We start from the raw sequence: 27,538 nt of genomic DNA, 5'->3' as shown, positions 1-27,538 counted from the left end.
CCTTGGGTGCACCAACCCACCTGAAATATCTTCTACCTTCTAGTGGGCAGGAGTCACCCATATTTTAGCACCAAGCACCTGCAAGATGGACACTGAGAGACAGTGCTCATTTCTGCCAAATTTCCAGTGTGACCTGGGACAAGTCTGTCCCTCAGGATCTCCATGCTCCATCCCTAAAGTGACAATAATAAAACTTCCCTTCCCCAAAGCGTTGCCTCTCTGCTCAGAGCACAAGCTGCCCACAGTGATGACAACCTCCAGCTACGGTCAATGGCCTGCACAGCAGGATCTTGATCTCATCTGGGACCTCCAGAGGCCAATTTGGTATAAACAGTAAGTGCTATATTGCAGCCAAGGATCAGTGGAAGGAAGAAAGATCCCAGCTGTACAGCTTCTCCCCACACACAGCAGCCCAGCCAGCACGGAACAGGAGCCTGGAGGCACCTTGCCACCAGCAAACCTTTTCACCAGGGTGAGCTTCCAAGGCTGATGGGCTGCACACAGCGGACAGCAGCTGTACAATACCCTAATATCGAGGAAAACCTCACCAGGAAAGAAATGTGAAAAAAAAAAGAAGCTGAACAGATTTAATCTGTAAATTAATCTTTCGTCAAAAGCCCTATGAATTTTCGAGCCTTGTAACTAACAAACAAACAAACAAACATATCCAGAAGCATGCTATTTAAAAAAACAAACCTGTAGCACATTAAATAATATTACAATTTCTGAATTTTCATTAAATTTTCAAACTTTTGCAGAGGCAGAAGCTTAAGAGTTAGAGTTGAGGAGAAAAAAAGGATTTTAAGTCAAACAATGTCACAGTTAAATATAAATAAATAAAGCCTTTCCTGCTGAACTCACATGTTCCCCACAATGCCAAGGCAACATGAGATTACCAAACTGGGCTGCCTGCTTATGCACTCACATAAAGAATTTAAGCAGGATCCATGTAAGTCCTGAAAATCTCAGAAAACGCTTAAGCCCAACAAAGGTCTAATAATTCATGACACGCCTGACTTAAAGACAAGCATGAGCAGTGCAGGTGCTTCCATAGAGCCCACAGAAACTAGAGGGACACCACAGCAAAGAGGAGACTGTCGTTTGAGTTCTTGAGCCAAATCATTACATGAGGCGATGAAATAACATGTATCTCACCTAAGCAGATGGGGTGAAATCACGCCTGTCATCTCCCAAGGTTCATAGGTGCTGGAGGAATCTGTATAGCCCCACACTGCAATCTGTGATCACAGCTGTCTCCGAGATGTCTGGGGGTTGCCTTAGTCTTCAGTGTAAAATCAGAACAGCCCCATTCCAGCACCACCCCAATTGCTCGAAGGGGCCATTCAAAAGTCTGGGGATAAACAGAGTGTCTGAAGTACTCCTGCCGAGTCTTCACACAAAGTCTCAAAGTACCCTTCTTAGACAGGTGCGGGGAAGCAATTTTCTGCTGACCCTCAGTAAGGACCAGCAAAAGCAAGTCTCTGATGATTCAGAATGATGATAATCAGTACTACCTGGTCATTCTTTGAGCAAAGTTTTCATAAATACAAGAAGAGCAGGCTAGAGAAAAAGAAATGGCTGTAGGAGTGAGTAATTTACTCTTGGATTTACAGTTCTCATTAGTCAAAAGTGAAAAGTAGACTTGAACACCTGTAAAATACAGCCATAAGTTTCTCTCTGCATAACCCAGATTAAAATAATAGACTTGTAGAATGGTTTGGCTCAGAAGTAACCTTAAAGATCATCCAGTTCCAGTCCTCCTGCCATGGCGTCCCTACACCTTCCACGAGATCAGGTTGCTCAAAGCCTCATCCATCCTGGCCTTGAACACCTTCAGGTATGGGCATCCACAACTTCTCTGGACAACGTTTTCCAATGCCTCACCACCCTCACAGTAAAAGATTTCTTCCTAATATCTAATCTAAATCTCCCCTCTTTCAGCTTAACACCATTATCCCTTTTCCTATCACTACGCTCCTTGATGAAGACCCCCTTCTCGGTTTTCCTTCAGGCAAATGAAAATAGATGTCTTGTCCCAATAAGAAAACTTTGCAGTTTCATCAAGGAAGCATTTTCCATTTCACAGATTTTTAGCATCAAGCCCCAATATGTAAGTAGCAAGAGCAATAATGCAGCGTCTAAGGAAGGCTACAGAGTAGCCATTCTCATAGCTGATGGGGGCTCTTCTCTGAGAGAAACTGGTTTGGTTTTCAAGTAAGTAGAAGTCTGTGCCTTGATAGATTTATATTTGATCACTAAAAAGCAGAAAAAATGAACAGAGGTAGAGTACACCCCAAAAAAGGCAGGGGTAAGTACTTCATAGAGAACAGGTTCAAAAATAAACTACACTGGCTGAAGTAATTTGGCCATCATCCCATGCTCTGTGCTGTAAAGGCCATTAAGTCTCTGATTCAAATTATCAGGCAGCCTTTTCAGCCGTCAATTACTATTAAATCACTCAACAATTCTGTCTAGCTTCAGGACAGCTGCCATATACATACAGGAGAGCACCAATTACCCCAAAAGCCTATTGTCAAAGCGCAGTTCAGAAGAACACCACAAAAAAGAAGTTTCTGACTGCTTGGACATGATCTGCCTCAAGTCTGTAACATCCACTAACACAGAGTATTATGTGAAGGCTCTATGAAGATGTTTCATCAAATGTTTAACTAGAGGGCTTGCTCCAAGGGCCTGACCTACGTAACATTACGTGTCAGAAGGGCACTCACATTTTCAGAAGCAAATGCAAGCCCTGGCAGTCACAGCCAAGCAGTGCTGCACATTTTTGACTCATTGTAAAAACAGGCTAACAAATGGTGCTGGTATTTTAATTCTTTCCAGAAATAAATCACAGATGGTATCCAAGGCCACCTGCAGTCCATGCTGAGAGGCATTTTCAAGGCACACACACAGATGCACACAAACATTAAGGGCTGTATGAACACATTTTTTTTACTGCATGGAGAGTGCAATTTAATGGAATTTAAACAACCCCAGATACTGTTGATTTAAGACATATAAAAACTCAGTGGGTAGGCGTGTGGGAAAGCTTAGCAAGAAACTTGAGTCTCCCTTACAGCATTAGGGCTTTATTTCTAAATTGGAGTGAGGAGAAAGAGCAACCTTGCTTGCTCCTTTTCTACCCATTCCAGTGATGTTATGCCCCAATTTTATTCCCTCAGTGAGTGATATGAATATGGTACCCACCTTGCATCCACCTTCCCCCTCCACCATCTACTCTGACTTCCAGTACCAAGTATATATAAGCATGATCTTATGACACTTCTTGATGCCACAAACCAGTATTCCCAGTTTTCATGCTGTGAGCAATACCCTAAGCTGTATTATTTGCAAGCTCTGCAAGAGCCAGACCACACACATCAAGTCACAGCACCAAGTGTTTTTATATTGGTTGTTCTGCCTTCTGGCCCACTCCTTCCTCTCCCTCAAGGCTAAGCATTGAGCAGCTCCTCGAACCACAATGCAAGCCAGCCCGTGGGTTTCTGGTTTGTGGCTGGAGGCTCCTTTCTCTGGAGGATGCCTGCCACAAGGGATCAACTCACTAATGCCAGGCTGGTAACATTACTGCTCTGTTCAGAAAGCAGCATTTGGCAGAGAAAGTCCAAGGGGAACTTGTGGCTATGAACCTGTTGAGGGACACACACAGAGGCACACGGCAAACACGCGTGCCCTCTTATGTGCACACACTGCTGCACTGAAGTGCATAAACTCCTGCAGGACTCTCTACTATCAGATATTCTACTGGTGGTAAGAGTCGGTTCACACACTTGCCCATGCCCCACTTGGGAAAGAGCAACATCCCAGACAGCAACCCTGGGTTGCCCCAGAGGGCTTGATGCTTGTAGGCACAAACTGAGTCTCTCTCTTTCTCTCTCTCTCTTGGCCTTACTGCCAGTATTTCTCTCTTTCCAGCACTTTTACCTTCTTAGTATCCCAATCCTAGTTCATTTCTGTTGAGCAAAAAACAGATGAAGAAATAACTTAGATCCGATTTTACCATTTTGTATCATTTGATGGTCACAGCATCTGCCTCTCCCCTACAATTAACTTAAACACTACACTGACATTTTTTAATTAGGGCCAAATCTATATGTTTTTATGTCTAAAAGTGCAAACATGACATTTTAGACGTTGATGTTTCAGAGGACACAGAAATGTAGCTTGAACAGCACAGAATTATTATTAATGCATTTAGTTACTCAACTCCAGCAAGAAACCCAGCAACCTTCTTCAGCCCGACCTGTTGTTGCCCACATTGATCTGCTGTCCACGAGAAGCATGGTCCTGGCAACAGACACGAAGATAAGGAGGCTGAGACAGAGTTGTTTTGGGAATTAAAATTCTGAATGAGTGCAATTGTAGCAAGAAAGATGATTTTTTTCCCCTCTCCAAGAGTTATTAAAAAATAACTCATGTTCATAAAATGGGTTTCAAGGCTCTGCTGTTTTTCTCTTCTCTGCATCTCCAGTCATTTGTGTTCCTGAGGAGCAATAAAACAGTTTCAACAGCAGCATCAAGCAAATAAGGCTGGGGAGAAATAGGACAAAAACTTGGTAACTATAAACAACAACAAAAAATGTCTTCATTAGCACATCAGAGTTGCTCTTCATATTTGCATGAGGTTGTACGACCTCATGTTCTCACTCACAAACTTGAGAGTGGCAAGACAAGTGTTATTTCAGACAAAACAAGTACTGTTTGATCTCCAGCAACAGGGGGTCTCTGAAATTCCTAGCAACAGCCACAAATCTGCAGCAGAGCCAGCAGCAAGAACGTTAAGGCCAGCTTTCAGAGTATCCATGGCCAACTGACATCTCAGACAGAGTATTATTGTCCTTTACTTCTTCCAGGAAAAAAAAAAACAACAAGTATCCCCTGAGGGTCACATATCAGGCAAACCAGTGAAGCAGTCTAATCCAGGAGTGTGTTTTTCTCGTTTTACTGAAGGTAAGCTGAAAGGTTTATAACCCACTGCTACAGCTGCAGAAAACAGCTGTTCATCAGGTCCCGCTGTACAAGTAACTCATCTTACTCCTCTGAAGGGCTCTGCTTCCATTCCCCTTTTAGGAACCCAAAGTACAGGAGGAACTTTTCCTACATACACAGAACTTGTTTTCATTGTTCCCCTCATCCATTCAGATGCTGTTCTCCATTTCTGCATTTCATTTCACTGTTCATTTCCCCCACTCTCGAACAGCACAACTAGATCGCACTAATTACCAAATCCTAAATCAAAGTGCTGTGTCACTGGCTCCTGGGTTGGGGTGAGGAGTGATTTTTTTGACAGCCGGCTCACAACAGCATCAACAGGTGGTTGTCAGGATCAATTGTGGAGATTGTCTTGGACACCTGCCCTGCAGTCTCACTGTCAGAGAAAACACATTCTTCTTCTCCACCATTTACGTGCCCTGAAGTTATCAGAGATACACCAAGACCTGCCAGCAGAAGATCCTGCCTACCTTTGAGAGCAGGAATGAGTGCAAACAATTAAAGCACTGGGGACCAACATTCCCAGGATTTAGTCCAATTGCTATTATTTCACTACATAAGCCGTGCGCACTTCAACATCCTTTCCCACGGTTACAGCTACAACATCACCTGCCTACTTCACAGGAGCAATTGGCTGTTTCACTAAACAGCAACTGACACTTCTGGCAGAGAAGCACCGTGCTGAAATGCGTCATTACATTGGTGGAATGGTAATTGTGAGCGGTTCAAGCAGCTGAGTGCAGACTGACAGGATCACTATTGTTAGCAAACAGTTAAACTCACTCAGTGGAGATCAAGCAGACTTACACTGTAATTTGGCATGAGCTTTAGAAGTGAGCTGGAATGATGGACGAGTCATTGCCCACGTGCCTCAGACAGAGCCAGTATTGAGGTGATGCTGCTTTCCCTTTCCTACCTCACAGGGGCTCCCAGGTGGTGGCAGTGGCAGTCTGTGTCCTTATTGACTCCATTTCCTTATTAGTCTGTGAGGATTGGTAAACAGCTTGGACATGAAATCTATTCATATCTGCGATACCTGTCCAGGGTCTTCCACTACATCCACCATAATGCTGCAGAGACTGCAAGGCATTCATACAACCCCAGGCAATTTAGAAAGGGTATGTCTGAAGGGTAAACATGGAATGTAATTCTTGACAGAACTCCCTATGCTTTTTACTTACACTGTTCTACTGTTACAGAGGCCCCAAAGAATTTTCCTGTGACAGGGGTGGGAAGAAGGGGTGAAAATAAGGAAAGCTTAAGTGCAGAGAGACAAGGTGGTGGGATAAAGCAATAGAGCTTCCCAATGATGGAGCCAGCAAGAGGGTCCTGACTCCTTGGTCTGCACTGCCAGGTCAGATAGTGAATGCACAAGGTCAGGACAGGGACTCGCATTCCAAATGTGCCAATTAAATTAATGCTGTAGGATCAGTGCCACTGAGACACTGAAGACCTAGAGAGGATCATGATTGTGATCCACAGTTGTGTGGCTGCAAGCCCCAACAAGGCTTTAGATGCTCTCTATAAATAGTACCATCAGCATAAACTGTACTGTCTAATAAAGTTGAAAAAATATTTGCAATCAGTTCTCAAAACAGCCTCTTTTATAATTAAAATACTGCAGAGGCAGAAGACAGCATTATAATTATAATAAATGGGAGCTGCTGAGTTAGAGAAGAGCAAAATCTTTCGTCAGCAAATCCCATTTAGACAAGCAGAGTCAATGTCAGTAGGAGCAGTTACGCTACTCTGTGCACTAGCACATTCACTGCAGAGCTTGGATAATTTTTGTTAGTCCCTTTTCTTTTTAACTTGCAAAGGGCTTTTCTGGTAAGCTGAAGAAAGTTCAGAGACTAGCAACACAAATGACTAGAGGACTGCAAAAACTATCATAACACTGAAAATGCTACTAGCTACATCAGTGGGGTGTACCAAGCAGCAGGTTGAGGGAGAAGTTGATCGCTCAATGGAAAACAGACTTCTAGTAAAGGGATCTTCATCCTGACATTTAAAGGTGTAAACAAACACAATGACTGGAAGCTAACATTAAACAAATCAGATTTAAAATAAGGAGGACATTTTCAATAGCCAGGGTAATTAACTTTCAGTACGATTTATTGGTGGTTGTGCTGGACTTGCTATTCCTGGAAACATTAAAAAATAGGACAGAGGTTATTTTAAATTACTTCCTAAATGGCCAGTGGTAAAACAGAACAGGATGCTGCCCAAAAAAACCCCAAACAAACACCAACCCAAAATCTCCTTCATCCAAGTTCAGGCCCTTCCTGGAAAGAATTAACTCATTTTCTCCTAGGTTAACCCAGGTGGGTTAGGAGGTCTTTGTTATAATCTTGTCACAGCTGGTCAGAAGATGAAACACAGGTGTAATTTCTGGGGTTTCCTGCCACATCATGTGTCAGGAAAGAACATTTCTTGCACCTTCTAACGTGCCCTATGGAGCGTAGCTCTGCCCTTGCTGTCCATCAGAGCCACTCCTCACCTTGCCTGTCCATCCCATATTTGCTTTTATGTCCTAAGATGTTATCTGCACCCTCCAAGTTTGCTTTCCCTTGCCACCCTCCCACCCCTTTTCCCTGCATTCATTTCCCTGATGGGCTTGTCTGGCCCTCAGAACGAGATGGGAGAGGTCTGGGGAACTGGGGTGACCTGCTTGCTGCACTGAGCGCTGCCCGGGTAGTGGGGAGCAGCTGAGGCACCAGCTGAGCTCCACTAACAGTACTGACACGAACAGCAAGTGGAGGGATGTTGCTTGCAGGGTGTGACCTCATCCTTGCATGCAGGAGGTTCCTTCACAGATAGCACAGGAGATGTCCTATATTACTACAGTCCAATCCTGTGCCCAGATTTGCCACGCATCTATGGGCAAGGCAATTCACCCTCCTGCTTCAGCTTTCCCCTGTAAAGAACCATAGTAATGATATTCACACTGTTGCTGCAAAGAGCATTTCAGGATCAATTAGTTTAGCGTTCACATAAAGCTCTGTGGACAGAAGCTTCAATACAAGTACTAAGTGCTATTATTATTACTGCACTTCAGATGGCTACAGCAGTGGCATTTTCCAGGCATGCACCATTAGCAATTTACTAAGATAAATGGCCCAGGAACTTCAAAATGCATTTATGACAACTACCTCCTGCTTACCAGCATATATTCAGCTAAGTAAATGACACCTCATTGCTCAACATGTAGCCATGGTAACATTTCTATCTCATATATTGAAGTGTGCACACAAACACACACACACACACACAAACACACGTGGAGTCCAAGGGAAGCCAGGCTACCTCATTTAATGACATGCAAACACCAAGCCAGGGAACTTTCCCAGCTTCCGAAAACCAAGCCACCCCCAAAGCCAGGAGTGAAGAGCAGGCAACTTGCTCCGTGCCTGGCAGGGAAGGGCTGGGCTAGCGGCAGGCTGCACCGCACAGCTGGAGCCCCACTGGATCCTGAAGGGACTTACTTGAGAGCAGTTTTGTAGTGGTAGATTGCCTCAATGTTACGGCCTTGGTCTTTCAGAAAATTGGCGTAGTTGTAGTGCACCTTGGCATTGTGGGGCAGGGTCTTCACTCCTGAGCTGTGAAGAGGAACACGAGTAGGACAGTATTAGCGGCCAGGTTATCCCACGCTTCCCGAGGTCTATCTTCCTCTCACAGTTCCTTTTCCTGAAAAGTTTGCTTGGATTTTGAGTGCCTTGTCACCTCCTGTGCACTCATGCCAACACAATTCATGTTACAGCCCCAATCTTGCCCCATGCACTGGCACACCATGTGCCCCAGGTGGACACAAACATATGGCAGCAATTCAACTTGTCCTGGCCACTGTCACTGTGGACACCTCTAGCACCAACACTGCAACACTCTCTGTGTCCAGATGCTGTTGTATTTAAAAAAAATGAATTATTCAATTGAAAGGCGCTAAAAAGGCTAATATTTAAAGGGTAAAGTATCTAGTGCACTCTACAATATAACTGTAGCAGGCTCCCTGCTTAAATTTGAGTGTCATTTAGTGCCTTATGAAAATCTTGATTTAAATCTGTTGGCTGGGGGCACCAGAAAGATACCCTTCCCATAAGCATCAGCCACTAGAGGGGATGCACAGCATACTCTTGAGTCCTCAGCCAGCATGCATGCTCAGCGCTGAGCGTGGACAGGAGGTGAGGGCTAATTGGACTCTCACCCTTAGCTGGCAAATTGCATGCTCTGGCGTTATAACACATGCCTGTGGGCATGTGGCTGCAAAATCCCTCCCCTCCACATCCCTTGCCACACAGAGTGGATTAAACATTTGGAATTAATAATGAGGGTGCAAAGACAAAAGGAGAAGAGCAAGCATATGATTATTTACTTAACTGAGAGCACAGAAAGCAAGGTACACCTTGTTCAGCTAAAGGAAATGCCATTTCAAGGTTAAAGAGAGAAAGAAATCACAGGAGCACGTACGCCATGGAAACATTTCCCCTGCAAAAATCCAGAGAAGTCAGTACTCCATTTAACAGGGGAATCCTTTCCAGCACACAAACAGGGGCTCCCCAAGGTAACGGGAAATAAGGATGGATGAATTTGTTCACGTAAAAGCAGACAAAGCGCTGTTTCTTGCTCACAAGCAGATCTGTGCCAGCTGCTGTCTTTTCCTCCCATCATCTCTGACATTCCTACCTCAGGCAGGAAAAGCAGGGATTAGAAATTTCCCAAGTCTTGTTGATTTGCCTTGTCTATCTCTCCTGTTTAACTTCAATGGGCATGGAAGTTGATCATGATGAGAGGGGGTTGCACATAGACCCTACAGTGGGGTGCACACACTCCCATGGGGAAGATGCATTCACAGCTGCAGAAACACTTTGTCAGATATTTCAGTATAAAACAGCAGGGGAGAATCACAGTGGCAAATACAGTATGTTTTTGGTTATCTGCAGCCAGTGGTATCAAACTTCACTAATGCCTACTTGTGAGAGCTTCCACAGCTTCGCCCACGGCTGCCTTACAGAGTTCAACATAACACAGCCACGGTTTGCCTACTGAAATTAAAAATACACCTTGCATTTGGCTTCCTAATCATCAGGTATTTCCAAATTACCTACTGGGAGCACTATAGAAATAAGACATTTTGTGACTAATCGCTGAATTAAATCAGTTAATTGATGCTATTCTTAAGAGAATGATTTTCTATATTAGTTTTCACAAAGATATACTGCACCAGCAGCAAGTAATGTGTGACTGCTATGGCTGTGTTAATTTTCATTGGCCTTGGGAGCTATTAACTACACACTTACAACCTCTGGGCATTACTGGAATATTAATTCTTATACAAAGTAGGTTTCATTACATCAGCATCAGCTTTACAGGCAGAGACATGGACAGGCACTCAAAACTGCTGCTATCTCAGAGCTACGTGCAGTAAGTTGCTGGCTCTGCTACAGCCCCTGCTGAAACAGAGCAAACTGAGTAAATGGTGAGGAGTACATTACATATGCACAAATACTTCAGTTCTAATGAGATATGCTTTTAACAGTGAGATGCATATGCTTAAATACTTTAATTCTGGACTGCTTCTCTTTAAATAGAATTTATTATTAATCCTGCTGGTGCTATTTATTAAAACGTCACTAATAAAGCTTCTCTCATCTGCATGCTTCTGCTGGAGATGGGGGTGACATGGGTAAGGCAGAAAGAGGTTTGGTTTGGGTTCTTACCACGCTCTCCTCTGCATCAAACTGCTTGCACTCCCTGACCTATTTATTCTCCTCACACAGGGGGAAGGGTGATGTTTCATTTTGCAAATGCACATGTAGCAATGACTGAGGCTGCTTAGAGTCTCTGTGCTGTGGGACGTAGTAGCAAACACAGCACTGTTCATGGAGGCATTTTTTTAGGAGAGTTTCAGCAAACACTCCTGCTAATTGATTCTTGACCAGCCAAGAACACTGCTCACTGACAGAGGAAACAATTATGTCCATAATGAAAGCCAAGCAGGAAAGGGTGGAGTATAAATAACAAAGCAGAACACAATGTTTTTCCATTTCTGCTTCCCGTAAGCTCCCAGTCCCTCACAATATCAATCTAATTTTCTAATGTGATTTTCCAAACTCTCCTGTCTCCCTTTTCCCTAGCCTGTGCCCTTCTGAAAATCCATGGCACCGATCTGGCTCCAGCCAGAAACAAGTCCATCAAGATCCCACGTCACCTCTCCGGAGGATTTCCTTCCCTTTTCACTTTTACGACAGCAGCAAGCGACCTAAATGGAAAGTAGACAATAGGCAAACCCTTTTACATAACACTTCCTCTCCATGGGAAGGCAAAGTCTATTAGCCATAAATCAGAGAAAAAAATACAACTGGTATTACCAGCATTACCCAAACCCCACTTCAGCTGGAGAAAGTCTTTTGTGATCCCCTCAATTGTTTTCCAAAGTGCATGTTCTGTACTGAAAAGTGACTGGGCATAGGGCAGAGGCTTCATTGATTTCCTCCGATTTCCATATGAAAAGTGCTCAGTTTACAAGGAAATGAGGCCACCCCTGCCTCAGTCGGAGCCCTTGGAGACCACGATGGGATCTCCTCTGCTTTGGGATTCATTATGCTCAATAAAAGTTCTCTACAGCAAATTATTCTGTGGATGACAAAACCAACAGCTTTCCTTGGCCTCCAACCCTTGTACTGATTTCACAGATATCAGTGTTGGGCCATATCAAGCTGTTCTACAGAAGATGCACATAATGCAATAGGACTTGCTCTCCTTCGCTGAGCCAGCTTTCAGAATTAACAAAATAACACAGCAGAGAATGCCACCTTTGGGGCTGGGCTGGTTTTTGCACATTACTGAAGTCAGCAGATCTGGTATGGGAGGGAAAAGTGCTGACTAAGGAAATTCCACTTTTATACAGTTCGTTTGCTGGTTACAACTGGGTTTCCAGGCACCGTCACAAACATAGGCAGGGCATGCAGATGCTTTCCAGGAGCAACAGGAAACATGGCAGCTTGACAAACCTTGAAAAGGTCGGTACAGTGGATGCAGAGGTTAGCCCACAGCCCTCACTCCCCTCTCTCTGGCTTCAGACACTAACACTAACCATGGTTAGAGCCTGACCTCCTGGTCTGTGCACTCACTCTAAAGGGTAATGCCTTAAACATTTAACAAATAAGCCCACCCCACCCACCTGCCAATACAGTAAGACAAACTGCTTGGGGCTTCTAGAGATCTGTTGGAATAACATGCCTCAAATATCTATATCTCTATATATTTGGCCCCTTATACTCGTGGTTCATTTACTTCTCATTTAGTCCTTGCACATATGCTTGTGTACCCATGACTTGATGCATCATTTCCTCCTCCTCCACACCACTCCTTTTCAGCCAGGTTCTGGTGGGATTTCTGCACCCGGAAAACTTGGCTCCTGGGCCGGAGACTGAGAGTCAGGATGGCCCAGAGGTGGCAACAGTGCTGCCACACAATGTCAAAGCAGAGTAAGCCTTGAGAACGGGACAAAACAAGGTACAAGCACAGAGCTGATAACATGCTGAATATACAAACATCTCCTGGACCAGCTTAGAGAAAACATGCAGAACAGCCCAGGTCTCAGACAAGGGAACAGAGATAGATCAGCCCTGAAGAAACACATCCAAGCAAGCAGAGGAATGCAGAGTAGAGGTGAAGGGAGAAAAAAGTAAGAGGAGAGGAAGAGCAGTAATTAACAGCAACTGGAGAAGGAATGAAGAACTAAGAATGGGAGTAAACATTCTCTCAGCACGTACATCTTAAAAAAATATTCCACACACAGAGAGACTACCAAGTAGGTTGATTTATGTCTCCTTCCTCACATCTATAGATTTGCTCTGCTTTCTTATTATTTTCCCTCATACATCTTTACTGTTCCTTATCTCCTCCTCCATCCTTTCTAATTTACTGCTGTTGCACATGCCTCCATCCACTTCTCCCTCCTCTCATCAGCCTACATATAGCCTACTCCTTCTGCCCCAAAGAGACCTCCCACTCCTAGAGTGATATTATCTTCTTTCTATACTATTCTTCTTTTGCATTTCCTTCCCATCAACAAGCAGAGTCCTACTTTATTACAGACTCATGAGAGATGTATGACAGCTATCAAAGATGATCTTAAAAGAACAACAAAACGGCCAATACAGTTAAACAGCACAGTAAAGAAGGCCATGAGAAATGAAAAAATACCCTTTAAAAAGCAAACGCCACAGCTACAGAAGGAAAAAGGAAAACAGTATAAACTCCAGCACCTTGAACATAAACCATAATTAAGCAGACGAAAAGAGATTTTTGGAATAACTTGCTAAAGCCACCAAAGCTAACAATGGAATACATCAGATACAGGAAACTTGCCAAAGATCCCCTAAGGGAAATAGATGATGGAGGTCTAAAAGAAGTGCTTAAAGAAGAAAAGGCCAAGGTAGAACAGCTAAATGGATTATCTGCACCAGTGCTCACTACAGGGGAACTGAAGGAGGTTGCCACACAGGAGCCTCTCCTTACAGGGTAGAGTCCGAACCACTCTCTCAAATCGAAGTGGCAGTAAAAGAGGCTTTAAAACAAATAAACATCAAGAACAACTGTAAGTCTGTTGGGTCTGGTGGTATGCATCCAAAGGAAAACAAACATGAAGCTGCTACTAGCTGCAGTATGTAACCTATCCCTTAAATGAGGCTGGCACTAAAGACCTAGGAAGTGATGAACATGATGTCATTTGGCTCCTGGGGAGGGATCTAGGAGGCAACAGACCAGCAAGTCTGATTTCCACTGCAGGTGATTTGGGAAAAAAAACCAAAATAAAGACTAGTTCTAGTAAATTCTGGATAACTTCAATCCAACAGAGAAGAATTAGCCTTGTATTTTTCAGAAAGAAGTTAGGTGGACAGATCTGCTGTTCGTTGATGGACTCAACAGGTACATGGTACTGAAACTATATAAAGCTTTTATGAAAATCTAAATATACATACATCACATACATCAATGCTGTATACTTTAAAGTTCAAAAAGGCTTTTGATAAAATCTCTCACTAAAGACTTCTAGTTTCTTGAAGGCTTCATGGAAGAAGAGGGAAGGTCCTCTTGTGAATCAATACCTAGTTGAAAGACAGCAAGCAAAGAACAATTGAAGAAGAATGCATGCAGGGTTCCCAAGAGACATCCACTGGCATTTCAGCTGCTGCACATGTTCACAAAGAATCTGGAAAAGGGAGCAAACAGGGAGGCAACGCTTTTGCTGATGATGCCAATATGAATCACGTTGCAGGAATTAAAGCTAACTACAAATTACTGCAGAGGGATCTCATGGTATTGAAGGCTGAGCAAGAAGATGGCAGATGAAATGCAATTCTGGTACAGGCACAAGTATCAGGTAGTGTATTCACATACTCTAAATCTGCATAAATCTGCACACAGTTTGATGTCTATACATCGGACACTTCCATTCACAATACATATCCTGGAGTTCCTGTGGACAGAGCTGCAAAAATATCCCCCTGAACTTAGGAGTGGTCACAAAAGGCAAGTGTAAGTTCAGGGATGAAGAGCAGAAAAGAGCAAAAACCAAAAAACAGCCCTACATTACTGTGCTGCACTTATCACTTGAAAAGTGATTCTAGTCTTCTTCTCAAAGGGACTGATAATAGTTAGAAAGCATCCAGCAAACACTGACAAGTAGGATCACAAGTGCAGAACAGCTTATGTATGAGGGGAGTTCAAAACCAGTAGACCTCAGAGTGAAAAAGAGACAGTCTTGGGTGAGGGCATGAGGGTAAAGGCATGAAAGGCAGAGGACAAGTGACAAGCTGATGGTTAGTCACTACTCACTCAACATAGCAGACAGGGAACACGAAACAAGATGATCAGGCAGAAGGCTTACAACATTCAAAAGGGAAGTGTGCACATCGCATAATTTAGCAATGGAGTCCAGCACACAGGATGCTGTAGAAGCCAAATCTATAAATAGATTCAAAAAAGCAGTCAGAGATATTAGTGGAAAAGAAGTCCATCAGTGGCTACTAAAAGCAAAAAAAACCAAGTAACTCCTGACTAACTACGGAAGTCTTTAAACTATAGATTACTGCAAGCCGGGAAAGGACTGGAGAGAAGCATCACTATTGCTGGTCCTATTCTTACATTGTTTTTCTAGGCATCTGCTGCTGATTGCTCTCAGGGGCAGGTATTAATCCTGCAGGAGCACACCAATATCCTTGCCTTCTCCTCAAAAGCCCAGGGCAGATCTCCCTTCTGGAACTGCTCCCAAAAACCCAGACCTGAAGAGCGAGTCAGCTAAACCCAACCCATCAAGCCCTGCATGCTACCCTGGGCAACACTGAATCCCTGCCTTGGGGCAAGGGGTTTTAGCTCCAGCTCAGTGTTGTATTGACGCAGTGGTATGGTTTCTGAAATTGAGCTGGCTTGTAGACAGCCACCCTGCTTTGAATGGAGGTAAGATGGACAGGAGTCTATTAGCATCCAACTAAGCAGACATAACCTAACTGCTCTCTTCTGCAACAGACCCCCTGACACCCTGTATCATCCCAAGAGTGGTCCTTAGTAGGAGGAGATGTCCTCCTGTCATTCACTCCAGTTCAATTTCATCATTCTCAGACATGGGTGACCACAACTACATGCAACGCGATATCAGGTGACGTCTGCAACTCAGCATATGAAATAGGCATCTTCCCAACCCCCTTTCAACAAGAGAGTGGTCCAACTTGGAAAGATGTCCAGCCTTCCTCTGAGCAGCCACTGTAAGACAGACGTGTTTGGACTGGAGGTGTGCTCCACAGGGATCGCTTCGTCAGCCCAGACTGGTCACCATGGCTGCTATTGTTTGAACAGCAGTGTTTCAGAGAGATGAGCGATGAATCATGTTGGAGCAAAGAAATGCCTCTTCCAGATTTTTTCTAAAAAATCCTACTAAGAGAGCTCTAGCCATCCTCAATAGTGTTTCTGAAGACCGAAGGATACTTATAAAAAATATTTTCATACTCTTTAGTGCTGTGTAAATTACACTTTGCGCTGGCCAATAAGTTAGAAAATAAAGCTAAGCAACTCGTGCGCAGATCACCTGTGTTTCTGCAATTACTTCACAATTAGACAACTGCTGAAAGCAGCTGGAGGCAAATGCAATACATTTGCTAGCAAAACACAAAATGAAACAGTCTGTTTCAGTGCAAAAAAAATACATAAATGAGGTTGTAAAGAGAGCTGTTTGGCAAAGAGTAATCAAATAAAATGAAATATGGTACATTAAGTTTGGCACTTCGTGGCATTTCATTTTTGTCATTAAGAACATTGCTATAAAAAATTCAATATATTCAATAGTGCTACTATGGTGTTTTGAAGGGCTGCAATGAACTTTTGCTATGTCTTGCAAAAGGAAAGTGTTACACTACTGTAAATTTACAGAACCGAAGTTATTTAAAAACAGTGTGCACTAAAAGCGTGATTGCCAGAACCAAAGTTTGTGCCTAAGCATATAAAGTGCTGACATCAGGTTTTGCACAGTTGCCAGAAAACAGCAAGTAGGTGTTATTTTATAATAATCAAAATGTTAATCGCAGCAATGCATCAATAGTAGGACTCGTGCTACAGAAAACTCCTCCACATAACAAAATTATTTTAAGCAATACAAAAATGCAAGTATTCTCTCATGGTCACTCATACCTGAAAAGGGATTCTCGTGACAGCCAGATTTCATTCTGTTTCACGGTCTTCCAAGAGAAGAGCAGCAGCAGTAAAGCAAAGAGGGTCAGAATAGTAATTCTCCACTTATTTAAGTATGTAGACAGCTTTTTTAGACCGTGAACAAAAAGGATGCAGTACCCCATACTGGGAAGGAAAAAAAAAAGAAAAAGTACCAAAAGTTACATTCCAGCACTCTGGTTTCTATGCAAGACCATTCAGTATAGCATTTATTACACAAATACAGGGGTATTTGCACTAATTGTATTTTCCAGGCTAACAAACTCCAATTCAACAGCAGTTTTCCTCAAATCACCACACAATTTCCAAATTAATCTAAATAATAGACCCAGATGCCAGAAGTACAGTAGCATACATAATACCACCCAGCATAATGGTGGCTTACACCAGCCCACAGAAGGCAGCTGCTTTTCTGAACAGCAAGCTAAGAAAGCATCATGTAATAACAGTAATACTGAGCACTACTGGAGCAGAACAGAAGTGAAAAGTATTTTAACACAGGTAAGTCTCAAAACAAAACCAGTGGCAGCCGCTATTAAGTCTAGTTTAAAAAATGTGAAGCTGAGGCTGCAGAGCAAGTGCTGTAGCCAACATCACAGCAGGGGCAGGTGGCAGAGGCCATGTCAAAAGGCAGGAGACCCTACCTGGTCCTTGCATGTCTCGTCAGAGCCAGCCTGGCCCTTCTAGTGCCCAGTCCAGAACAGATGAGACAGGTTAGAAGAGCTTCCTTGCTGTCTTTCCATGATACCCCACACGGCCTTTTCCATGGGCAACCCTCACAGAACTTCCATGGCTCTCTGAGCACGGTAACTGAGACATTTTCTGTGAAGCGAACTGCATTTTGAACTGAAGTCTTATTCCTTAATAACTTTAAATCAATTCAGTAATTATTTACCTTAATTCAAGTGTTATGTTAATTCTTCCAGTGATGCTCCTCTGAGTTGGAAACAAGAGTGCTTTCAGTTGTCTATTCAGTAATTTCTACTTGGCATTTTTAAAAAGGAATTTAAATTCCGATTGCTTGAGGAATTTCATTAGCTTATCTAGAACCCTTCAATGCTGTTACTTAGCATATGATTTAGTTTTAGACTTAAACACTATCTTAGCCCAGGCAGATCCCCCTGAAGGAAAAAGGCAGCAGAAAGAAATAACACTTGGGGACCAGAAATAAATGGGGATAGAAGCAGCAGCCCTCACTAGCCACTAGCACACCTTGAGCCTAAGCTGAATCCCACACTTGAATACAGGCAGGCTGGAAGCAGACAGTTCATCTCACCTTCTCGCTCCCCAGCCAGAGATCTACAGGCTTTCCTAGTCTGTACAGAGCTGTCCAAGCAACTTCCCAGTGGTAGTACAACGAGGTAAGGAAAACTAAGAACATAATTCCCTGTCAAAGGCAGCCTTGCAAGCAAGCACACAATATAGCAAACGTCAGTCTGGAAATCAGAAAAAGAAAAACATCCCATCTTTGAGGAGCTGTGCACGTGCGTCCTGGCTCAGTTCCTGGGCCCTCTTGGAGGGCTGGGCACATTGCTATTGCCAGGGCTTCCTCCAGATGGGGAGGGACAATAACTGCTTTTACTGAGGGGAAAAAAAGTGCCTCTGTTGTATGTACCGATCAGCACCAGGCAGCAGTGCTGTCTCTGGCACAGCACAGGTGCCATATATGACACTGAGAAAAATATAGACACAGGGGATAAATCCAAAGATAACATCAAAGTTGGTGATCATTCAAAACTTCTTCACTGTTGTTTCAGAGTTCTCTCATTTTTCAGAACAGAGTATCAGTATTTTTTTATTTAGCTATGCTTGCATTTTGTTGCAACACGTTTTTTAGGGCACTTACACTGCTTTTATTCCATGAATTCTTTTGCATACATATGTTTATTGCATTTACATTAACTGCAAGCAGACATTTACAGCTACAAACCAAGATACTAGTGCCAAACAAGACAGCCTTTACAGCTATTGGACCCTTCCTTAAAACATCTGAACAGCTAATCTCAATAATAAGCCCTCCCTTTCCAATAAGAAATGCCTCAAAAACCTGCAGACTGTTTTCATTCTGTTATTTTGCCTTTCAGCAATTTCATCCTTCCCCTGGAATTAATTATCTGACATAAATATTATTTAATTGCTTTAGCACAAGGCTGTTTTCGAAGCAATTTCCCTACACCTTCACAATTTCAAGAAAGGCCTTTTCTAACAGAATCATGAATGTGTCCAGAAAACAAAAAATGCAGACGTCAATGTCTCGGTATTTATGTCAAACCCTGCTCCAGCTGTTGGGAATTTCTGCCTTAGCAGCAACACTTGGTCTGCTTGTCCAGGACACAGCCAGCACCACATTACAGCTTACACAGCCACCAGAAAGGTGCTGCTTCCAGAAGTTATTCTTGACCATCTGCAGTGTATTGCTGCAATGGTTACAGAGAGATGCTGCATGCTACAAGAGGAGTAAGGGTTCATCTCGAACAGTACACATACACAGCAGTGCCCAGCTCCACACAGCACTTTCCGTCAGAGGTTCCCAAAGAACTTTGTAAGGGAGTTTTCTTCCCATTTTCCTCTTAAGGAGCAGGAAATGGAAACATGATAATAAAGTGATTTGCTCGGCTGACAGGGGACTGGCAAACAAGGCACCGAAGCTGCAGTCCAGGGCTTTACCCACAATATACGGGAGTATGCAATGGAAACCAGGGTATCCTGCTGAAAAGCTCACAGGACTCTCTTAGGGATGAACAGGCAAGTAACTCAAAGGTAGGCTCTACATCTACATGCAGCAAAATGCAGCAAGACTATAGGATTCAGAAGGTATGAATACAAAGGGACATGGGTTGCTAAATGGCTGCTAGAAGGGGATCACGTAATTAATGTACCATAACCCCAAACTGCAAAGCAGCTACAAGTAAGGTTAAAGGAGTGACGCTAAGGAGAACAGGGCTGAAGTGTCATTTCTATCTTAGTGAGATACTTGTGACAACCTTAGGATCATGTTGTGGCTGTGCCACAATTATAGCCTAACTAGCCTGCAATCAATGTGCCTGCCCTATGAAGTGCATGGGAACCCAAAAGAAAGGAAAAGAAGGAAAAAGATCAGAAAGCATGAAGTAGGTGAATACTGTTATTTTCAGAACCTGATAAGTTTGGCTTAAAATTTCAGACAATTTCCTGCCACGCTCATCAAAGAAAGGGTGGGGAGGATAAACTAGCATTATCTTGTCAAGGACCTTTTGGTGCAGGTGTCAGGTGGAGCCGCGTCTTTTTGCATGGCTTTTTTCATGGCATGGTCACTTCAAGCCCATCCCCTGGCTGAAAGCAGATGCTACATTCCTGGCTGCAGGTCTTTTGTAGGCCAAGGACTCCCAAAGCACAGAAAATACTCAGGTGTCCTTTGCCACCAGGAAAGGATGTGCACATGTGATTTCATGCCACAAATTGTTTGCAGAACAACTCCTCCCTGCAAATTCTCCAAAGGTATTATCCTTAGTAATTTTTGCATCTCTCTTTACATTTCTACTGCAAGGCCAAATAATCATGGTGAAACCAGAGCAAATCCAGACTCCTCTTCCAGATCTTGTTGTCTGTTCTAAGCAAAACAAAAAAGTGTCCACATCAATGTATTAAGCATCTGTCCAAAAAACATACTTTTATTACTATAAATTCCCAGTCCTAAAGGCATAATTCCTCATACCCTACAACACATTTGTTTCATATGAGACACAACAGTCCTGGTACAGAAATTAACCGTAGTACAGAGATCATGAAGTTTTGAACGAGCAAAGTATCATGTTTGCTAAGATGGAGCTGCTGCAACAGCAACACGCCACAACGGTTGCTGGACCTGGAGACCCCCCCCCCGCAGTGCTTCACTCATGGGATGCAAGTTCATCCCATTTCCCTTCTTTCCAACCTCATGAGGCTTCAAGATAAGACATCTGAAGCTGTGCTGAGTTTTAGTGAGTCAGTAGTGATGCCAGTGCCAGGGTGGGAAAAGCGTATGCAGGTAAGACTGCACTTAACTAATTAAAGTAACTTGCCAGGTGACTTTTAGACACTTCCTCTGTGGTTAACTCTGCCACAACCCTGAGTCACCAGCAAATACAGAGAACATTTCAAATGCATTAGCTTTTGTTCTCAGTGCTGGAGGACTTCCTCCATATCAAAAGTTAGCACTCCCTTGCCAGCAAATGAGATTTTACTCACAGGCATTTAGAGAAAAGTGTCTCAAAAGCACCTTTCATCAAAGACCCATTAGGCACTTGAAAAAATTACTCTAAATACTATATTTCAGACATCTCCATAGCCATCTGCATACTTATGGAGGCTGTAGGGTTGTGAGTTTGGGATTTGTTTAGTTTTTTCATTAACTCTAACATTTCCTAGGGAGGAGACCATTTCTCCTGAAGGGCTTTTCTCTTGGCATCATCAGCCCTTGTCACACAAACACTTTTCTAAAATACTTCATAGCCAAAACATAACAATGGGAAACAAGAAAAAGTCCTCAACACACTACTACTTTCTAAGTCCATCTTCCACTGAATTACTGTAAAACTGCTAACCTTTTTTTTTTTCTCCTGTAGGACAAGCAACAGCCTGCTATGGCACTGTAAAAAGTCCATGCCAGCTTGGTCTTTAGGGTCAGCTGCAAAGCAGGCCTTGAGGAACAGCTAAACAGGTTAACATAGTAGTAGTTTTCCCATGGGTACATTTATTACAGGCAAACCTGTGGCTTCAGGAATTTAATGATGCTGCTCTACACATGGACCATCCAGCGAATGGTTCCAGGATTGCTCATGTTTCAGACTCCTGAGGTACTGAAGTGGTACCTTAGGCATGTCCTGAACTGCATGGAGGGCAGGGCAAACCCTCAGCACCACTGCGATGTGTTTCAGACAGATCGCACACAGGGAGCTGTGCAGTGGCAAATTTTGGCCTACAGTTTCCACGATTTGTTAATATCATTCCACCTGCAAAAAAGCAAAGTGAGTGGAGGCACAAGCAGATAGGAATGAGGTAGCACAGAGACCCCATTTCCCATGGCATGTTATGCATATTGCCTAATTAAAACAACAGCCAAACCAGCAGATACTTAATATTTGCAAACTCTTCTTCCATATAGACCACAAATTCAGTTTTTCCTTTGGCCATTATGGCTCCTTTCCCAAGGCGAGGCTGTTATTGATAATGATTAAACATGGTTCCTCTCTCCCTCTGTGTATCAGGTTTATCCCTTTTCAGCAAAAGTCAGGAATAGCTTCACTGCATTTATTCTTGGTGTTAACATCTCATCAAAGACACCCATGGTTAGTGTCACAGCTTAAGATTATCAGGATGTTCTGCTACAGCCATCTGCCTGCATTGGAAACCATCTTACCTCCTCCAGATACTGCTTGATGACCTGCTGCTGCAGAAAGCTTCTGAAAAACAAAGCACGTTCTGTATTTTCCAAGTTGTAACTTTGCACAGCGCAGGTTTCCACTCCACAAAGGAGCACATGAGCAGACCAGGTTGAGTGCTGTGGTTTTGAGTCATTGCCCAAGATGGAACCAGCCCGGACACCAGCACTGTAGTCCCAGCCTTTTCTAACTCAATCAAGTAGGGCTATAAGCTCAGGAGTTAAAAAGGGTAGGGGAAACTATGCAGAAAAGATGCCTTCCTCACACTTTGTAATGGTTATTTTGGGGTTGTCATCTCTTGGAAGTGGTCGGGTTTCTTTTTAATCTGACTTAATCTCAAATACATGCATGTAAACTTGGAGTAAATCCACTGATTTCATCAAAGCAGTTACACCAGATTTCAGAGCTCAGCTTAGATAAGAATCCAGATGCATACATACATACATATCAGTTAGGAAAAGAGCTGCCGACAACCAGCCTGTCAAAGTATGGAAGAAATACTGCCGTGTTCAGCGGCTGCTAATGCAACAAAGGGGATTATCTCAAAACTATATGGAGGCCAGAAAATGTACTTGGCTTTGACATTTCACCCCGGAGGCTCTTTCTGGGCTGCAAACCTCCTCCTTGATTTCCAGCACTTATTTAAGATGACTCCCTTTCCCTCCATAAAAACTAACCCTCACTTTCAAGCTGTTCTGAAGCAAGTTTAACCCTTGTGTGTTTCACTTACATTAAGTGCATACTCTCCTGCTGCTCCCCTTCAGACAGCAGAGAGTGCAGCCTTGAGAAAGACTGTGTCTGCTGCCAAGTTCAAATGCTGAACACAAATATTTGATTCTCTTGGTTTAATGTTCCTCACAAGCTTTCTAGCCCCAGTCCCACACGTTACCTAGCACAACACGGTTTTCATGCTCCCAGTCCAAGCTGCTCCATCTTTGCAGTCTGAGCTGAGGAAACACACTGGGAGGAAGAGCCAAAGTCAGCTGAAATACAGCTGGCAGGCACAGCTCTTGCTGCAGGGGGAAAATGGCAGTTCATCCCTGTTCAACTCATCAGCTCTGCTCACACTTCTTGAATGGGGAGCAATTGATTGCAAAAAGCACGCTTGGCATGTCACGTGGGCTGTTCCTGCCTCACTACACAGCAGTCAGGTATGTAAGGGAGCGCTGGCAAAAATAAGCATGGCCAGGGTGGCTCTTTCTGCCTCAAAAAGTTATCTCAGTCAAGCAGTGCTGACAGGGTAAGCAAAGATACTGTTTTATGAAAAAGTCAAGTTTTCCAAGGCTGGAGTTGTTTTAGGCCAGGATAAAATTTGGACATTTTAAAAAATGTTTTGGTCTGGAAAAATGGTGTATCTGTATGTGCATGCCAGCTTGCACTCACATCACCCAGAAAAGCCCAAAACTCAGAAGTTAAGGCACTTGCTGCAACCTGTATCATCCAGATTCAAACCACTGCGCCGGGTCAGGCTGAAAGCTGGGGATGCAGTGAGTGCACTTGTAGGGTTCCAAGCTTGGGGTCCCCAAAATTCTCCAGCCATCGAAGCCCAAGTGCTAATCTGGAGTAACTACGCTCTGCTGGTCCAAATTTATTCCAGAAATCATGAGAAGTTAACTTCATGCTGCAAAGCTTGCTAATGGATCGAGATTTTCTCTCATAGCTGGTACAAGGCTAGCCTAAATTCAGCAAGTTATGGGCTGACTAATATGACAGAAGTGCAACAATGGGCCTGCATCTCTGCCAATGAGACCATTTGGGCCACATCCATCCCAATGTCCATTTCTGAAATCCATGTCCTTTTGACTGTTAACTCCATCTTGGGTTGGAGAAGTCTTTTGTTTCCAGCCTTTTCATCTAAAATTCCATTCTAGCCAGGGCAACTTGACAAAAAGTTTTGGGTTAACTAAGATATCACATTTTCCATGGGAAAACCTTGTATCAAAACTTTCTCAATCACTTGGGACTATAAGGGAAAAACTTGTAGGAACAGTTATGTCTTCAGACTAAATGTCCACAAGCAAGGAGAATGCAGGATGTGCTCCCATTACACACGGACAGCCAGCAACATTCACTATATAGCTGCTTCTTCACTGACACTAAGTTTTGGATACAAAGAGAAAATTGTCTAATTTTCACCAGAATTAAGAGGCCTTTTCCTGGAACAAGGTCTGTGAATCACAATACAAAGACACAGAGAACCATAAACATTGGCAAAATACATCTAATTTGGAAAGGTACCTTATGGATAAGTGTCAGACTTTGTCCTTGGTTCTAAATTAAAAGCTACGCGGGCCAGTATTAAAGACACTTAGACATGATCAGCTAAGTTATCAAAATGATTTACCTCCACTAGCAATGTGTTCCTCTAGTCAGAACATGATGCAATTAAGAAAATGCAGGAACTCTTATTTTCCTTATTAGAGAGAAAATATGGATGAGAAAGAAATTATTTCTCTGACCTCTGAATGGCTATTCAACATTTGGACACATTCCCATCCCTTCCTTCCAATAATTCACGTGATAAACAATCTTCTTCATTAAAATGTTTTGAGTCCAAGATTTTCCTTCCAACAGATTCTTATTTGAAATATTTCCAGATAATACAGAAACTTTTCAGGCTTTTGATTACTACATGTATTATGGAAATAAACATTTTATAAATGAATAATACAATATAATTCCACAGGGATTCCACAGAAATTTCCCTAAATCTTATATACTTTACTGGAGAAGAGTCAGTATAGTATAGCTTTAATTTAACTGTAATAACTTCTGGAATTCTATAGTAGGGATATAATTTCCCATTCAATTCCATCGCAAGTTTCCAAAAACTTTATGTAAGAAAATATTTTCTATTAAATTTCACAAGGCCATCTTCTTCTATAGGGTGTCATATTCCCTTGTAAATAAGAACACCTCTTTTCATCAACATGACAGAGTAGATTATTTCCGCAAGATGACATTAACTTATTACTATTTTAATACTAAATTATTACTATTGACAGGCTGAGAGAGTTGGGCTTGTTCAGCCCAGAGAAGAGAAGGTTACGAGATGATCTTATAGCAACCTTCCAGTACCTGAAAGGAGCCTACAAGAAAGCTGGAGAGGGACTATTCATAAAGGCTTGTGGTGATAGGACAAGGGGGAATCGGTATAAACTGGATAGGGGCAGATTTAGATTAGACATTAGGAAGAATTTCTTCACCACAAGAGTAGTGAGACACTGGAACAGGTTACCAAGGAAGGCTGTGGATGCCCCATCCATGGAGGTTTTTAAGGCCAGGTTGGATGGAGCCTTGGGTAACCTGGTATAGTGGGATGTCCCTGCCCATGGCAGAGGAATTGGAACTAGATGATCTTTAAGGTCTCTTCCAACCCTAACTATTCTATGATTCTATGATTCTGTTTTTAAAAGCAGTATCCTTCTATTTATGTATTATCTTGAAGAGCATAATACACATGTTTGAAGGTTTTCCTTTAACCTAACATATCACAATGAAACAACTTTCCAGTGTGGCCATTAATGCTCACATTCAACACAAATTTAGTTTTTCCGTGAAATGACTGTACATGGCCAAAACATAACATGTTTCTCAGAAGCATGTTTTGCATTTAGTTAAAACAACACAAGACTGCAGTCTAGATCAAACATGCCACGAGCTAATCTTTTTCAGCTTTGCAGAATCAACTCAGCTTTTATTCCTATATCTTTAGTGCCTTTTGCCAAAATGTCTGTCACTAGCTTCTTGGCATTTCTTGCCTGCATTAACAGAGGAGGGCTACCTTGATTTCTCCCTGAAGTGTTTAATATGGGTGGGCAAGCCTTCAAAAGTTAGGAGCTTAGGTTTGGAAAGGTAGATGCTTGCAGCATTTAGCCTTTCTACAGGCAGTTAATTCTCATTAATTAATGAGAACACTCTCTACTCCCTTCTGAAGGGTGCAGCGGTGTCATATCCCTATTTAATATACAGGGAAACAGAAGTCACTCATCTTAGCCAGGGCTCTGCTGCCTTGCCTCCAGCCACAAGCCACTTTGAGGACGGCTGCTCTAACCAACACCCTGGAGCAACAGGCATCCCTCAAAGAGGGACCAGGCTGGGACTGAGGTCTGGCTCACTGCAATCATGTAATACTCTTCCAGTGCCCTCAGGTCCGCAGCTGAATTACAGGGAATATAATCTAGTTTGCTCCTTCTAAACTTTGGCTGCTCTGTGGCCCTCACAAGAGAAGCAGCAATGGAGTAAGGCATTAAAATAACAGGGTTTAAAGTCAATAGAACACGTGTGACTTGGATTCAACATCTGAATCCCAAATGAACTGTGGATTTAACTTGAAAGCAAGCAAATAGCTTAATTATGTTGCTGAATCAAGATCAGGGAGCACATAAACCAGTTCTACTGAGTCAATTGGAGTTTCTCCATTTAGTTAGCTGGGGTCAGGATTTGACTCCAATTGAAAAGAGAAACAGCTTCTGTAAACCAGATCATCCCTAACAGGATCTGATATAATACTGAAGGAATTCTGAACAGATAAATGGGAATTCAGCTCCTGGTGGGCTTGTAGCTTCGAGCAACCTTAAAGAAAGGAGTGCCAAAGGAAACTTAAAATACACCTCCACCTCATTACCCAAGTGGTCCTTAAGAAATTGAAAATAACGTGGAGAGCATAACGTGCTCGCAGAAAAGAGAAGCACCAGTAAGTCCTGCCCTTGTAAGCAAAGGGGACTTCTGCTCAGGGATATCCAGGTTCATAAAAATTACGGATGATTCCATCCACGGTCTTTTTTTTTCCAATTACAAAAGTTAATAATGTATGGAGTTACACTAATTAGAAAGAATGCATTTGCACAAAGCATCAAAATCGTACTCTATGCAAAGGCAAACCTTCCATATGGTCCCTGCTTTGCAATGGCATGGAGAAAGCTTTAACAGGATGTGTTAAATTCCTGAAAAATACAAGCACTCTTTTTTCTGGATGCTGGCTTTCTTGCAGATTTTGAGATAAGACACTGAAGGAAATGCTGTTCTGTATATAGCAGTGATCTCATCTTCTGGCATTGACAATTAGGGTTGCAACATCAACTTCTGATATAGTGAGGAGCTGGTGAAAAAAGATGACATTGACCATTACTCTCTGGATGAGACCATCCAACCAATGCCTCACCTATTGAATAGTCCACCCATTGAATCCGTATCTCTCCAATTTAGAGAGAAGGATGTTGTAGTGGACTGTGTCAGAAGCCTTACAGAAGTCCAGATAGACAACATCCATATCACTTTGTCCCCTGATGTAGTCACCCAATCACACAAGGCCACAAGATTGGCTAGGTATGCCTTGCCCTTGGAGAAGCCATGACGGCTGTCTCAAATCACCTCCCTGTCCTCCATGTGCTGTAGCATAGATT

The 27,538-nt window shown here is 42.9% G+C and overlaps 1 protein-coding gene across 1 annotated transcript in view; it reads right to left on the bottom strand.

The window, feature by feature from the left end:
- The window catches only part of TMTC1 (transmembrane O-mannosyltransferase targeting cadherins 1), a 145,715-nt gene that overhangs the window by 33,377 nt on the left and 84,800 nt on the right, over positions 1 to 27,538 (bottom strand). The window contains exons 10-11 of the mRNA XM_069860396.1: positions 16,696 to 16,860; positions 8,496 to 8,609 (exon numbers count right to left, since the gene is read on the bottom strand). Coding sequence (XP_069716497.1) covers positions 8,496 to 8,609; positions 16,696 to 16,860 — 279 coding nt within the window. The remainder of the gene's footprint in view (positions 1 to 8,495; positions 8,610 to 16,695; positions 16,861 to 27,538) is intronic.

This window comes from Phaenicophaeus curvirostris, chromosome 1 (assembly GCF_032191515.1).
Source record: "Phaenicophaeus curvirostris isolate KB17595 chromosome 1, BPBGC_Pcur_1.0, whole genome shotgun sequence".
In the NCBI taxonomy this organism is placed as follows: Eukaryota; Metazoa; Chordata; class Aves; order Cuculiformes; family Cuculidae; genus Phaenicophaeus; species Phaenicophaeus curvirostris.
The sequence above is the reverse complement of the archived record's forward strand: the minus strand, read 5'-3'. Positions and strand labels throughout refer to the sequence as shown.